Source organism: Tenrec ecaudatus, chromosome 1 (assembly GCF_050624435.1).
Source record: "Tenrec ecaudatus isolate mTenEca1 chromosome 1, mTenEca1.hap1, whole genome shotgun sequence".
In the NCBI taxonomy this organism is placed as follows: domain Eukaryota; kingdom Metazoa; phylum Chordata; class Mammalia; order Afrosoricida; family Tenrecidae; genus Tenrec; species Tenrec ecaudatus.
The window spans coordinates 52,458,715-52,472,286 of record NC_134530.1 but is presented as its reverse complement, the minus strand read 5'-3'; the positions used below and the strand labels follow the sequence as shown (position 1 = coordinate 52,472,286).

The 13,572-nt window shown below is 48.4% G+C and overlaps 1 protein-coding gene across 1 annotated transcript in view; it reads right to left on the bottom strand.

The window, feature by feature from the left end:
• The window catches only part of PTPRU (protein tyrosine phosphatase receptor type U), an 87,549-nt gene that overhangs the window by 36,728 nt on the left and 37,249 nt on the right, over nt 1-13,572 (bottom strand). Inside the window, exons 9-13 of the mRNA XM_075538802.1 lie at nt 3,655-3,764; nt 3,155-3,356; nt 2,724-2,826; nt 775-1,048; nt 115-151 (exon numbers count right to left, since the gene is read on the bottom strand). Of these exons, the coding sequence (XP_075394917.1) occupies nt 115-151; nt 775-1,048; nt 2,724-2,826; nt 3,155-3,356; nt 3,655-3,764 (726 nt within the window). The remainder of the gene's footprint in view (nt 1-114; nt 152-774; nt 1,049-2,723; nt 2,827-3,154; nt 3,357-3,654; nt 3,765-13,572) is intronic.

Genomic DNA, 13,572 nt, shown 5'->3' with positions numbered 1-13,572 from the left:
GCGGGAAGGGTACACGAGGACCTCTGCTTCCATAGCCCTGGTCCTCGGCATGGCCTCCCTGGAGCTGGGCAGGTGGGAACCGGGTGGGAAGGCTGGACAAACCCAGGGGCTTACCTTTCCGGGCAATGCGGATGCAGTTGAGCCGGGTCTCCTGGAGGCACAAACAGGGGTCTCAGCGCTGGTGGGGCCAGGACCAAACCCTGGCCTGCCCCTCCAACAATACTTCTTGGGCTCAACCAGGGCTCGGATCGGTGCAGATTGTCACTAAGAAGGACACCACCCACCTCGCAGGAGGGGCAGCAGGAAGAGTGGGGGCTGGGAGGGAATGGTCTACAAATGAGCCCCAGGAGGTGGGTCAAGGCAGCTGAGAAGTGAAGGGGTGAGCCTCAGAGTGGAGGGCAGGCCTATGGCCCAGGTTAATTAAGAAGTCTGAGAAGGGACCCTTGGAGGGAAGTGGGCAGTGCTCCAGGGAGGAGGGTGAGCCTTCAGGAGCAAGCGGCCAGCTCATAGACCAGGGCCTGGGGACGCCGGCCAAAAGCAGACTGAGGACTGGAGTGGGAAGTGGGGGGCCTGGAAAAGAAGACTCGGGAAGCCTATTGGGCTGGGTGGGAAGGAGCCTGGTGTCAGGAGGGGCGGGGATCGGGAGGAGGGCAATGACCAAGGGTCTCTGGCTGCCCCTCTGGCATCTGTTTTGGGCCAACTTTTAGGTATCCCAAACCTGGTGTCCCCCCTGCCACCCATGTCCACCCCCAAGACCCCCAGCCAGTCCCTCACCCCCTTCAGGTGACTCGTTGCCTGGAAATAGATGAGGTAGGCCTTCCGGGGCTCAAGTGGTGGGTTCCAGAAGCCACGATAGGTCTGGTTGTCCCCCACGGTGAAGGGCATGGCCTCCGGCAGGCTGCTGGCTGCCAGCTCAGCACCGAAATAATGCACCAGGCCGCGGGCCAGCGCCGTGTCAAAGGACATTGGCACCGGGAAGCAGTCTTGTCCACCGGGCTCCCGCCGCAGCCGCCGCGGCCGTTCCTCCTCCACAATTACCTGGTACAGGCTGAACAAAAGGGCGGGGGGCACATCATCAGGGAGACCAGAGGCCAGGGAGCCCCCTGGGGGCTAAGGACGCAGGCATTGGGTCAGGAGGCCTGGGCCCTCCTGGGTGCTGCCTCTTCCTAGCTGGGGGAATCCCGATTGCTCCACACGGGACTGCTCTGGGAGGCAGAGCTGAGGATGCGCTGAGGTCACATGCTAAGGGTCTGTCCGTTGTTAGGGCTGCGACTGACCCGAGCTGAGGGAGCCCCGCCCAAGCACACCGGCTCATCTCCTCACTGGGTCTCCCAGCCTAAAACTCCCACGCACACAGTACGCATGCGCATCCACGGCCACAGGCTCCACACCCCTCAGGGAGCAGTGACCACCCCTGGGCTTCGGTAAAATAGAGGGTTCGACTAGAATCCATCCATTCATTCAATCATCGAGTATTCCCCAAGCTCAGACAAGGGGCCAGGCACTGTGCTGGACACCCGGGATCTAGGCTGCCCAGACCAGGCTCCGCAAAGGGAGGAGCGGTCACCAAGCAATTGAACATTCTGTCTGGGTGCCCTGCCAGCCCTGCCTCCCAGCCGACTCCTCTACATGCGTGTACTTGCAGACACCTCCAGACGCTCTCGTACCACATCCCACAGCCCTCGAATGTACTCACGTACACACACATCGCAGGGACACCAGGCCAGGTCAGAAAGTTCTGCTATACGATCGCAGAAACCTTTACTAAATAAACATACCAAAACAGAGGGCTGTTGCTTCCCAGCGCCCCCCCGCATCTAGCACTGTGCGGCTCTCCGGTGGTACGCTCCTCTTTCTAAGCCTCCCCCAAGAAGTCTGCATCCTGCACTTGCACCACACCCAAGCCGCACCTTGGGCATCCTCCTGGGATCACACTGTGTGTTCAGTGCTCTTTGAGTGGTAGAGACAAAAAGAAGTCTGAAGGGGAAAGACCAGGGCTGTGGGGGACAAGGCCAGCTTCCCCAGTGAAAGTCTCCTGGGATAGACCTGTGATGGGAAAAAATGCCCTGAAATAACGTTGCTGGCTTTTCTCACCAATGCCGTTTTCATGGTCCTGTGTCCTTTGAGAAACTCTCAGGATTACCCCTTGGGAATCCAAAAACACAGTCTCCAGAACCTTCCGAGCGGACCTTTCTGCCTTGCCGAAGTTAGCTGGCTGAATCTCCTTGAAAGCCACAGTTTTGATTGGACCTTTTATTGAAAGCACCCTGAGGACACTAAGAGCAGTGTGTCTGTAAGAGGACTGTCGGCAGCCATCCGCTTACTGCAGAGACAGGCGGAAACGCATTTGGTTCAGAATAAGCCTTCGGTGCATACACTGAAAGCTTAGTAGCAAGACTTTTTGACTGACCTTCATGTAGCCCAGACACACACACGCTCAGTCACCCATACACAGACCCCGACTTTATCCCCTAACCGAGGGAGCCACCAGCCTCTCCTGGGGAGAAACCCATGGAGACGCAAGCTCTGCCCTCCCCCCCTCCCCGAGCTTTAGTCCTAGCCTTCTAGGAAGCCAGGTCTGGCTGCCCTGGAAGGACCCTCCCGGAGAAATCAGGGACTAAAGAAAGCCCCCACCCAGAGTTTGGCTTCCACATGGTGTCTGGAGGAAAACCAAGTGACAGGCCTGGATGACCGCCCTCCAGGTGGGACACTGGCCTTCCCACCTGATGGGTGCTCCTCGACCCTGTGCCGGCCTCAGCAACACGGTGATGGTGTTCTCGGACTCGCCCAGGGGGGAAGGCATGTCGGCGTAATCAAAGCTGGGGGCTGGGGAAGGAGATAAGTCCGTGAGCACAGGGCCAGGCCACAGGACCTGAAAGGCCAGGCCCCCAGCCTGGACACTTGTTCCTGGATCTCTTGCCCTCCTCGATCCCTCTGACCTTGGGAATTGACCCGTGACCTCAACCCTTGGACTCCACTAGCCGTGGGCTCTTAGAGCCTCTGACGTAACCCTCCCCAGCCCCTGGCTTCAATCCCTAGATGGAGCATTATCTCAGCAGCCTCTGTCCCCTTCCCCCCACCTCATTCTCTGCCCACAGAAGTCTGGGATCCTGGGCCACCTCCTGAGGGACCCAGCTGGGGTGGGCCAGCTGACCTGAGATGTTGGTAGTGATCTCGGTGAGCGCCGCCTGTCCGAAGCCTTTGCCAGTGCGCGCCCGCACGGAGAACAGGTAGGTGGTACCTGGGTGCAGATTGGAGAAGACGTGGTAGGTCTCGTTGCGGAGCTTGGAGATGGTGCGGCGCGGGCCTGGCACATTCACTGCAGGGTCTGACGACTCAATGCTCTGGTAGCTGATCTGGAGACAGCACGGGTAGGGAAGCAGGTTCAGGGGCAGGAGAAAGAATCACTGGCCCAGAGCCTCTCACCCATCCACTTTCAGGTGAGCTAGGGATGAGATCTGGCCCCAGGGAGCAGCTCCTCCCCCCACTCCCCCAGAGCCACCAAGCAGACCCAGGTGGTGGGGAGAGGATCCCTGACAAGCACCTCTGCTGTCCCCACACTCCACCCTCTCCAAACTGTGTGCAACAGAGGGGCAGAGGGCCTTCCTCCGACCTGCCCCAAGGGTGCCCACTGTCACAAGGGCCCAAACCCACCTCATACTGAGTGATGAGGCCGTTGGGCTCCTGGGGCTCCTCCCACTTGAGGAAGATCATGTCCTCCAGGGGAGTGAAGGTCAGGGACTCAGCGGAGATCCCTCCAGGCACTGTGAGGGGAAAGGGGGTGTGAGGGCAGAAGAAGGTGGGCTGTGGGGCCAGATAATCCAGGTTCAAATTCTAGCCTGGTTGAACTTCTCATTCAACCTCTTTGAACTTGTGAGTCCTCCCCTGTGAAGTGAGCACGGTAACAGCTCCTCCCTAACCAGAACTGAAGGAGAGCTGGCAGCCCAGTGGTTAAAGTGCTTGGCTGCCAGCTGAAAGGTCAGCAGGTCAAAGTCACCAGCAACTCCATGGGAGAAAGATGTGGCAGTCTGATTCCACAAAGACCGGCAGCCTTAGAAGCGCTATGGGGTAGTTCTGCTGCCCTAGAGGGTCGCTGTCAGTCAGAACTGACTGGAGGGCAGTGGGTTTGGGGGGAGGGGCACCAGAATTAGGTGATCCTGGGTGGAGCAACATAGGAACGTAACAACATGAATGTGCTTAGCTGCCCAATGAAGTCGCTTGAGTTGTGTGTCCATCCTGAAGTGCTTTGGGAGAAAGGCCAGGTGATCTCCTTCCCCAAAAAATCATCGGTTGAAACCCCTCCGGAGCACAGCTCTACTGTGACACACAGGGGAAGGGTGTCATGAGTCAGAGTCCACTGGACAGCAACGGATTGGGGGTTTTTCCACCAAGATTAGATGGAGTAACATGCATACAGCTGCAGCACAAGTACCAGCAAGTTCAAATGGCTCACCCCGTTAACCTAACCCACTGCCATCCCAACCTTAGATAGGATTTCTGAAACAGTATCTCTTTAAAGGTGCAGACAATCTCATCTTTATCTCAAGGAGCAGCTGGTGGGTTTGAACTGTTGACCTTGTGGTTACCAACACTTTCACCCACAGCACAGACAACCTCATCTTTAGTCCAAGGAGCAGCTGGTAGGTTTGAACTGCTGACCTTGTGGTTAGCAACCCAACACTTTCACCCACAGCACCCCCGGGGCGACTCAAACTTGAGAACTGGTGTTTTCCTTGCCATACAGGTCACAGTCAGCAGAGCAAAACATTGGCATGTTCCTATTTTACCCCCGTGGGAGCTTTCAGAAAATACAGACATTTGTCAGAGAAATGAAAGCAACCATTGCATTAGGGTGGCAGGTTTATGGGTGATGTGTTCTTGTCTGAAAACGTTTAATTACATAAGCATATGTTCGATGTAGACCATCTGAATCATCGTAAAGAAAATGAATGGTCCCTACAACTCCACCACCTGGGGATAAGTACACTTTGTCAACATTTTGACATGAGCCCTTCCAGGCGGCCTTCATTTTGTTTTTGCCTTTTTTATTGTGGTTTTATTTTCATTTAATTTTTTTTTCATTTTAATGTAGCACCTTCCCAGGGGGCGTGGTAATTTCTCCTAGAAAGAGAATGGTCTTTGTTTGGAAAATGAGCTGAATCAAACTTGGAGGTTTTAGCTTAAAACCCTAAGGCCGTGGGAAGCACAGCCCAGGCTAGCAATCGGTGGCAGCAAATGAAGAGTTTAAGAAAGGACAGCATTCTCTAGGCACCTGAGCGGTGAAATGCAAAGAGCAGCTCAGAGTGTTGGTGCAGACACAGAGCAACCAGAAATCTCACACAGCCGCGGTGAGTGTGAGCAGAAACTGGTTCCACCACTTTAGAAAGCTGCTTGGTTCTATTTCTGTCGACTCAAGGTGAACCTGTACCATCCCAGGGGACTTCAAAAATTTCATGAGAAAAGTCTGTCTATCGTTCTGTTGTATTTTTCCAGGGCCTTTTTGACACCCCCTCATACAACCTAGTCATCCTACTCCTAGGCATATGCATATCATGAAGGTGTACATAAAGCCCCCAAATAGCTACAAGGGGGGGTTGGGGGGAAAAGACAAGCTGATGCCAAGGGCTCAAGTAGAGCAGAAATGTTTTGGGGAATGACGGCAACATACGTACAAGCATGCTTAATACAATTGAATGACAGATTCTTCTAAGATTTGTAAGAGCCCCCCCCCCGCAATAAAACGATTTTTTTTTAATCTACAAGGATTGGCATTGCACCATTATTCAAAACAGCTGAAAACTCAAAGCCATCCCAATGCCTCTGCGCCTAGAGAGGGCTGGGTCAAGAGTGTGCTAAATGCCACCCAGCGGGGAGGCCCTGACTGCTGGGCATTCTGGAGCAAGCCCAGGTGAATTGAAGCCAGGGAGCCAGACACAAAGAATGCATGCTCTATGGTTCCACTTGCAAGACACTCACAACCACGCCTTCACTAATGCATGGTGTTCCGAGTCAGGGGTGGCTGACAGTGGAAAGAGGCTTTGCGGTTGCTGGTCAGGTTATTTTTTGGTGTGGGTGTGGGCAATCCTGATGTGGTCAGTTTGTGAGAATGCACTGAGCTGGCCAGTTACAAAATTGTAAGCATTATATAAATATACAATTTGTAATGCCTCAATTAAAAAAGTAAAAACTATTACAGAACACTCAGTTCTTGGAAGTGGGGGTGGACAAGCAGGGAAAGAAGGTCAAACTGCCCAGCGAGGCCCAGCCAGGCCGGGAAGGAGGGAGGCGAGGTGCACAGGCATTCAGAATGGGACAGCCCAGTTCTATTTGAGGTGCTCTGCCATGCTTTGGAGTAAACCCCTGTGGCCCTCACTCCTGCCCCAGCAAAGCCCCGCTGCTTTGAGTGAACCGGATTAAAGCAAGGAAGGAGCTGGATTTCCTGTCTGAGCCAATGCTGTGCAGAACAGAAACTGCAGATGGAGCAACAAGAAAAGCTATCAACCAAGGCCCTGAGGGGCACCTGAGGGTTTTCAGCAATCTGGGAAAGGCTTTGAATTTCAACAAAGTGTCAAGTTGGAGATCAGGCTCAAATAAGCAAAGATCCCACCCAGCATGAGGATCCACTTAACCTGAGTTTGGCTCTCAGCCCTACTCCCTCCCTCCCTGCTAGCCCTGTGGTCTCGGACCAGCTCCTGACCCTCTCTTTTCATCAGTTACCTCATAGTAACAGTAGGCTATGATTCTACTACATGAGGTTGCCACGAGGATTGAAGGCACTACTGTATGAAAAGCACTCAAAGTCGTGCCTGACACGTAGTAAATGCTTGCTAAGTATTACCTTGACCTATGCCCACACTGCCTACATCCAATGATGAGAGGGTGCATAGTTTTCAAGGGCACATGCTGGGCCATACAGCCAGGATCAAGTCACAATTGATAAAATTAGAAAATGTGGAATTAAGGTAGACAAAGAAGCAAGGAGAAAATCCCATTTACTTGGAAACAAAGAAACAAAATTCCAGAACCCTTGGTTCAAAGAAGAAATCATAAAAGAAATTAGAAAATAATTTGAACGAAATGATAGGACACATCAAAACATAGTTATAAAATATTGCTGAAAGAAGCTCAAGAAAATCTAATTAAGTAGGAAGATAATCTGTGTTAAGGTATTGCAAAGCTTAACATTCTTAACATGTCAATACTACACAAAGTAATCTACATACCGAACACCATATGTATCAAAATTCCAATATCCAATCCTCACATTTTCAAGGGACCCCAAATAGCCAAAGCAATGTTGAAAAAGAAGAAGAAAGTAGGAAGATTCACACCTCCTGATTTCAAAACATCCTGTAAAGTCACGATAACCAAAACACACTAGTAATAGCATAATGATAGACATGTAGACCAATGAAATAGAATTATGTGCCAAGAAATGAAATCCTATGAGCAAATGATTATCCAACAAAGGTGTTAAAGGGGGGAGGGGTTGCTAAGTCTACTCAAAATGGATCCAAGACCTAAGGGAGTGGGCTAAAATCATGAAACTCTTAGACCAAAACAGAGGTGTAACACATTGGGACCTAGACTTGACGATGGCCTTTTAAGATACGAGGCCAAAAGCATGAGCAACAGAGGCAAATGGAGCTAAACTGGACTTCGTCGCAACTGAGAATGCCCATGCTTCAAAGTGAGAAGACAACCTGCAGAATGGGAGAAAATATTTAGAAGTAGAGCATTCATCTGAGAAGGGTTTATTATCCAGAATATATAAAGAACTCTTAGAACTCAACAACAAAAAGATAGACAATCCAATCAAAAAACAGGCAAAGGGATCAACAAGCATAGGGGGAAAATGCTCAAGACTATCAGTGATTAAGGAAACCCAAACCCTGAGGAGCACCACCTCTTACACCCCCTAGGAAGGCTACTCTCAGAAAAATGACATGCGGCAAACAGACTGAGGGTGTGGAGAGAGAGGAGTCCTTAGCCACTGCTGGCGAGACTTAACATGTAAGATGCAGCCTCAGAGGAGCTGGTCCCAAGGGCTCAAGTAGAAAGAAAATGTTTTAAGAATGATGATGGCAACATATGTGCAAATGTGCTTGACACAGCAGATGGATGGATGGATGGATGGATGGATGGATGGATGGATGGATGGATGGATGGATGGATGGATGGATTGTGATAAGAGTTGTACGCACCCCCAATAAAAGGATTTTAAAAAAAGATGCAGCCTCTGTGAAAAAGTTTGGCAGCTCCTCAAAAAGTAAAACATAGCACTGTCATTAAAAGCAAAATCAAATCAAACCCATTGCCATTCAGCCCAACTCTCAGTGACCCTATACTTTTTTTTCTCTCTCTCTCAGTGGAGGGCTTTTTACATCTAAAGCAACCCAACATTTTAATCATTTTTTAAACCTTTTAAGATATAACAGCAATCACAACCGCATTCCCATAGCAGGAAATGGGGAAAGGTGGTGATGAGGGCTGATGCTGGGAGGGAGACCCTGATGGTTTCCCATGCCCATCATGCTCACTGTAGCCCGAGAGCACGGCCATGGCAGAAGGCAGGCCAAGGCAGCCAGAGGAGAGGGTCTTGATACGGACAACAGGACAGCCAGAGCACAGCAGACCCCTCCAACATGTCTCTCCTCACCACTGAAGTCTCTAGAGAACACCAGGTCCAGCTGGAGGGTAACAGGAAGGTGGCTGAGACTGCGAGGAGAGGCACCTGCTGATCACACCTTTGGAGCCAGCATTTTCCAGGGGCTGCTGGGTTGAAAAGAGCTAAAAATGATCCTCCCCTTTCCACGTCTAACTCTTAACCAGGGTTTCTGCCCTGGGGTTCCAGACAGCTGGAGGTATCTCTTCCGAAAGTAGGGCAGCAGTAGCAGAGCCTTTGACCCAGCAGGACTGGAGTCTGGCCAGGCACTGACCATGGAAGATTTGAGGCAGGCCAGGGAGGGCTGTGGGGACCAGCCTTGGGTCACTGGTACTCAAGGGAGTCCATCAGCTGATCATGATATCTTTCTCCCACGGAGCAGTTGGTGGATTCGAACCACCAATCTCAGAATTAGCAGTTGAGTGATTAAACACTTCATCACTAGAGTTCCTTAGAATTACCAGACAGACGGCCACTCTATTCCTAGGGATATTCCATTTTCAAGCTTGGACTCACACAAATCCTTATACATTAATATTGACTGCTCCATTATTATTCACAATATCCCAGTGGTAGAAACCACCCAAGTATCTATCAACATATGAATGAATAAACAAAATATGGTATGGAATGTTATTCAACCGTAAAGAGAAATGAAATTCTGATACCTGCTACAACGTGGTTGAACCGTGAAAACATGGCAGGTGAGATAACTCAAAAACAAAAGGACAAATATTGTATAGCCCTAGTGGAACAGGGATCACAAGTTGGCCTGCTAACTGCCAGGTCAGCAGTTCAAAACCACCAGCAGCTCCTCGGGAGAAAAATGGTGCTTTCTCAGCCCGTAAAGAGCTACCATCTCAGAAACCCACGGGGGCAGTTTTACCCGGTCTTACAGGGTCCCGAGGAGTGGGCAGTGAGAGTAAGCAAGAATCCACTTACAGGAACTCCCTACAGAGGGCAAATGCATGGAGACGACAGTGGATCAGTGCTTACCAGAGGCAGATGGGAGGAGGGGGCGGGGAGACATTACTTAAAGGGTACTGAGCTTCCGTTAAGGCGATGAAACATTTGGAAACATGTGAGTCGTGAAGGCTGCACAAAATGATGAATGTAAGTAACGCCCCTAATCTGCACATGGAAAAATGGTTGGAATGGCAAATTTTATAAATATATACACACATATACATATATATGCATGAATGTATTTTGTGGTCATATATATGTATTTTGTGGCTACACATATATGCTTCAAAAGTTTGTGGAAAATTGCATTATCTTCTGATTCCATTTTTCCATGTACTTTGTGTTTATGGTTATGTGTACTCAGTGTTTATGGTTGTTGGGTGCTATCGAGTCAGCTCCAACTGACAGCAATGCTTCCTTGTCTGGTCTGCAGTCCTCACAACCATTTCTAAGCTGATCCCTTGCTGCGGCCATTGTGCCGATCCCTGTGGTTGAAGATCCTCCTCTCCTTGGCTGACCCTTTACTTTACCAAACACGATGTGCTCCTCTAAGGACTGGTCCCTCTTAAGTGCATGAGACGTCTTCTAAGACAGATTCGTTTGTCCTTCTGGCAGCCGTATGTGGTATATTCTGTATTCTTCACCAACACCATCATTCGCAGACACCAATTATTCCTCGGTCTTCTTATTCATTGTCCAGCTCTTGCACGCATATGAAGCCATGGCAAATGCCCTAGCTTGGATCTTGGTGCAGCTTCGTCCTCAAAGTAGTATCTTTGCTTTCTAACCCTTCAAAGAAATTTTTTTATAGATCATTTTATTGAGGGCTCGTACGACTCTTATCGCAATCCATACATCCATCCATTGCGTCAAGCACATTTGTCAAGCATATTTGTACATTTGTTGCCATCATCATTCTCAAAACATTTTCTTTCTACTTGAGTCCTTGGTATCAGCTTCTCATTTTCCCTTCCCTCCCCCACGAACCCTTGATAATTTACAAATTATTATTATTTTGTCATGTCTTACACTGTCTGACATCTCCCTTCACCCACTTTTCTGTTGCCCAGCCCCCCGGGAGGGGGTCATATGTAACTTCAAGGAACATTGTGCAGTAGATTTTCCCAATGCAGTCCCTTACTGGACTTCTTGACTGCTGCCTCCATGGGTAAGGATTGTAGATCTGAGTAAAATTAAACCCCTGACCAATTCAGTCTTTTCTGTTTATCATGTTGCTTATTGGCCTCATGAGGATTTTCGTTTTCCTTACATTGAGTTGTAAACCATACTGAAGGTTTTGATCTTCATCCCTTTCAGCAAGCAAGACTGCATCATCTGCATATCACAGACTGTTAACGATTCTTCCTCCAACACTGATGGTGTCTTCTCCTGCATATGGTCCAGCCTCTCAAGATTATCTGCTTAGCAGACAGATTGAATTAGTGAGAGGGTCCAACCCTGATACCCACCTTTCCTGAATTAAAACCATGCAGTATCCCATTGTTCCAATGACTGTCTCTTGGTCCTACATACAAGTTCTGCATGAGTGCAATTGAAAACCCACTGTTAGTCTAGGTAGACTAGAGAAACAAATTCATAAACATGCATATGTATATAAGGGAGAGGTTTATATACAACAGCAATTGAACATTGAGAAAACATCCCAGCCCAGTCCAGATCAAGTCCATAAGTCCGACATTAGCCCATATGTCTGACAGCAATCCATAAGGTCCTCTTCAGACTCACAAAACACGTGCAATGATGCCAAATGCAGGACGATCACAGGCCAGTGGGTAGAAAGTCTTTGGATCCAATGGCATTGTAAGCATCTCAGCACTGGCAGGGGTCTCTACATGATTCCTCCAGCTTCAGAGGCCTTGCCAGCTGCAATGTCTCCCAGGAAAGTCAGCAGAGAGAGGTGTCTTCCACCTCCAAGGAGGAAGTACCAGATTTCCCAGAATTCTCAGGAGAAGGCCATGCCCACACAGAAGTCTCATTGGCTATCTCCAGATTGACAGCCTAGACTCCACCCCTACACTCTTAATCCTTCAATTGACACCAGATTAGGTGAGGACCACACTCACCCACTGCCACTGAGCTGATTATGACTCGTGACAACCCTATAGGACAGAATAGAGCTGTTCCTTGGGATTTCTGAGATTGTAAATCTTAATGGGAGCAGACACCCCACCTTTCACTTGAGGAATGGTAGGTGAATAGGGGCCTCCACCCTTGGGGTGAGCTGCCCAACATTTTATCCACTTGCTAACAGGGCTCCTTTAAGTATTCTGGAATTCCCACTTTTTGCAACGTTTTCCGTAATGTATTACACTCCACTGTTTAATGTCTTTGCATATTCAATAAAACACAGATAAACATCTTTTTGGTATTCTCTGTTTTCACCAGGACCCATCTGGCATCAGCAATGGTATTCATCTTCCCACGTTCATTTCTGAATCTGGCTTGAATTTCTGGTAGCTGCCTCTCAATGTACTGCTGTGACTATTTCTTTAATTACTGTTGGTGAAATTTTACTTGTATATGATCTTAATGATATTGTTTAACAATTTCCACATTGTTATATCACTTGTTTTTTCTTTGAATGACTACAAATGTAGCTCTCTTCCAGTGGTTTGGCTAGATAGCTATCTTCCAAATTTCTTGGTATAAACAATAGTTGTTTAAATCACAATAAAATATTTTAATTAAAAAAAACAACCCTCATAGCATTCACCTAAAGGTGGGCTTAAAAGGAAATTTATAGGCTGAAATGCAATATATTATCATGTCATGTAAAATGCTCAAAATCAGTCTAAGCTTCCATCTCAAATGCTAAAAGGCAGCAAATAAAAACCAAAGTAAGTGCTTAAAAGGAAATAATAGAGTAGAAAAAATATACAATAAAGAAAGACAACAAAGCCAAATTTTGCTAATCAGAATGATAAATAAAATGTATAAGCCTCAAGCAAGAATCATTAAGAAAAGAAAAATCACAAATTACCACTATCAGGAATGAAAAATGAGCAAGCACTATAGAACCTACAGAAATTAAAGAACTATAAAAAGATAATATTTTAAATCATTTTGGGGTGCTCTTAAATATCTTATAAAAATTGTATTAAGTACACTTGTACATATGTTGCCATCAACATTTCCAAAACATTTTCTTTCTACTTGAGCCCTTGGTTTCAGCTCCTCTTTTTTCCCTTTCCTCCCCCGCCCTCCCTCCCTCCCTCATGAATCCTTGATCAATTATATATTATTGTTATTTCATGTCTTACACTGTCCATTGTCTCCCTTCACCCACCTTCCTGTTATTCGTCCCCCTGGGGGGTGACTATATATCAACCTTGTGATGGGTTTCCCCGTTTTCCCCCTTACTCCCCACTTCTACCCTCCCTCTACCCTCATGATATTGCTACTCCCACTACTGTTCCTGAGGGTCTTATCTGTCCTGAATTCCATGTACTGAAAGTTCTTAATTGCACCAATGTGTGTACTCCAGTCTAGCCAGATTTGTAAAGTAGAACTGGGGCATGGGAGTTGGGGGGAGGAAGCATTCAGGAACTAGAGGAATGATGTATGTTTCGTCAGTGCTATACTGCACCTTGGTTGGTTCATGCCTTCCTTGTGACCCGTCTGTGAGGGGATGTCCAATTGTCTACAGATGGGCTTTGGGTCTCTACTCCGAGCCCCTCGTTTGCATCGAGATGATTGTTTGTTTTGGATCTTCTGATGCTTGATACCTGAGCCCGTCGACACCTTATGATCACACAGGCTGGTGTGCTTCTTCCATGTGGGCTTATTTGATCCCTGCTAGATGACCACTTGTTTAACTTCAAGCCTTTAGGACCCCAGACACTATATCTTTTGATAGCCAAGCACCATCCACTTTCTTCCCCACATTTGCTTATGCACCCATTTGTCTTCAGCGATCATAT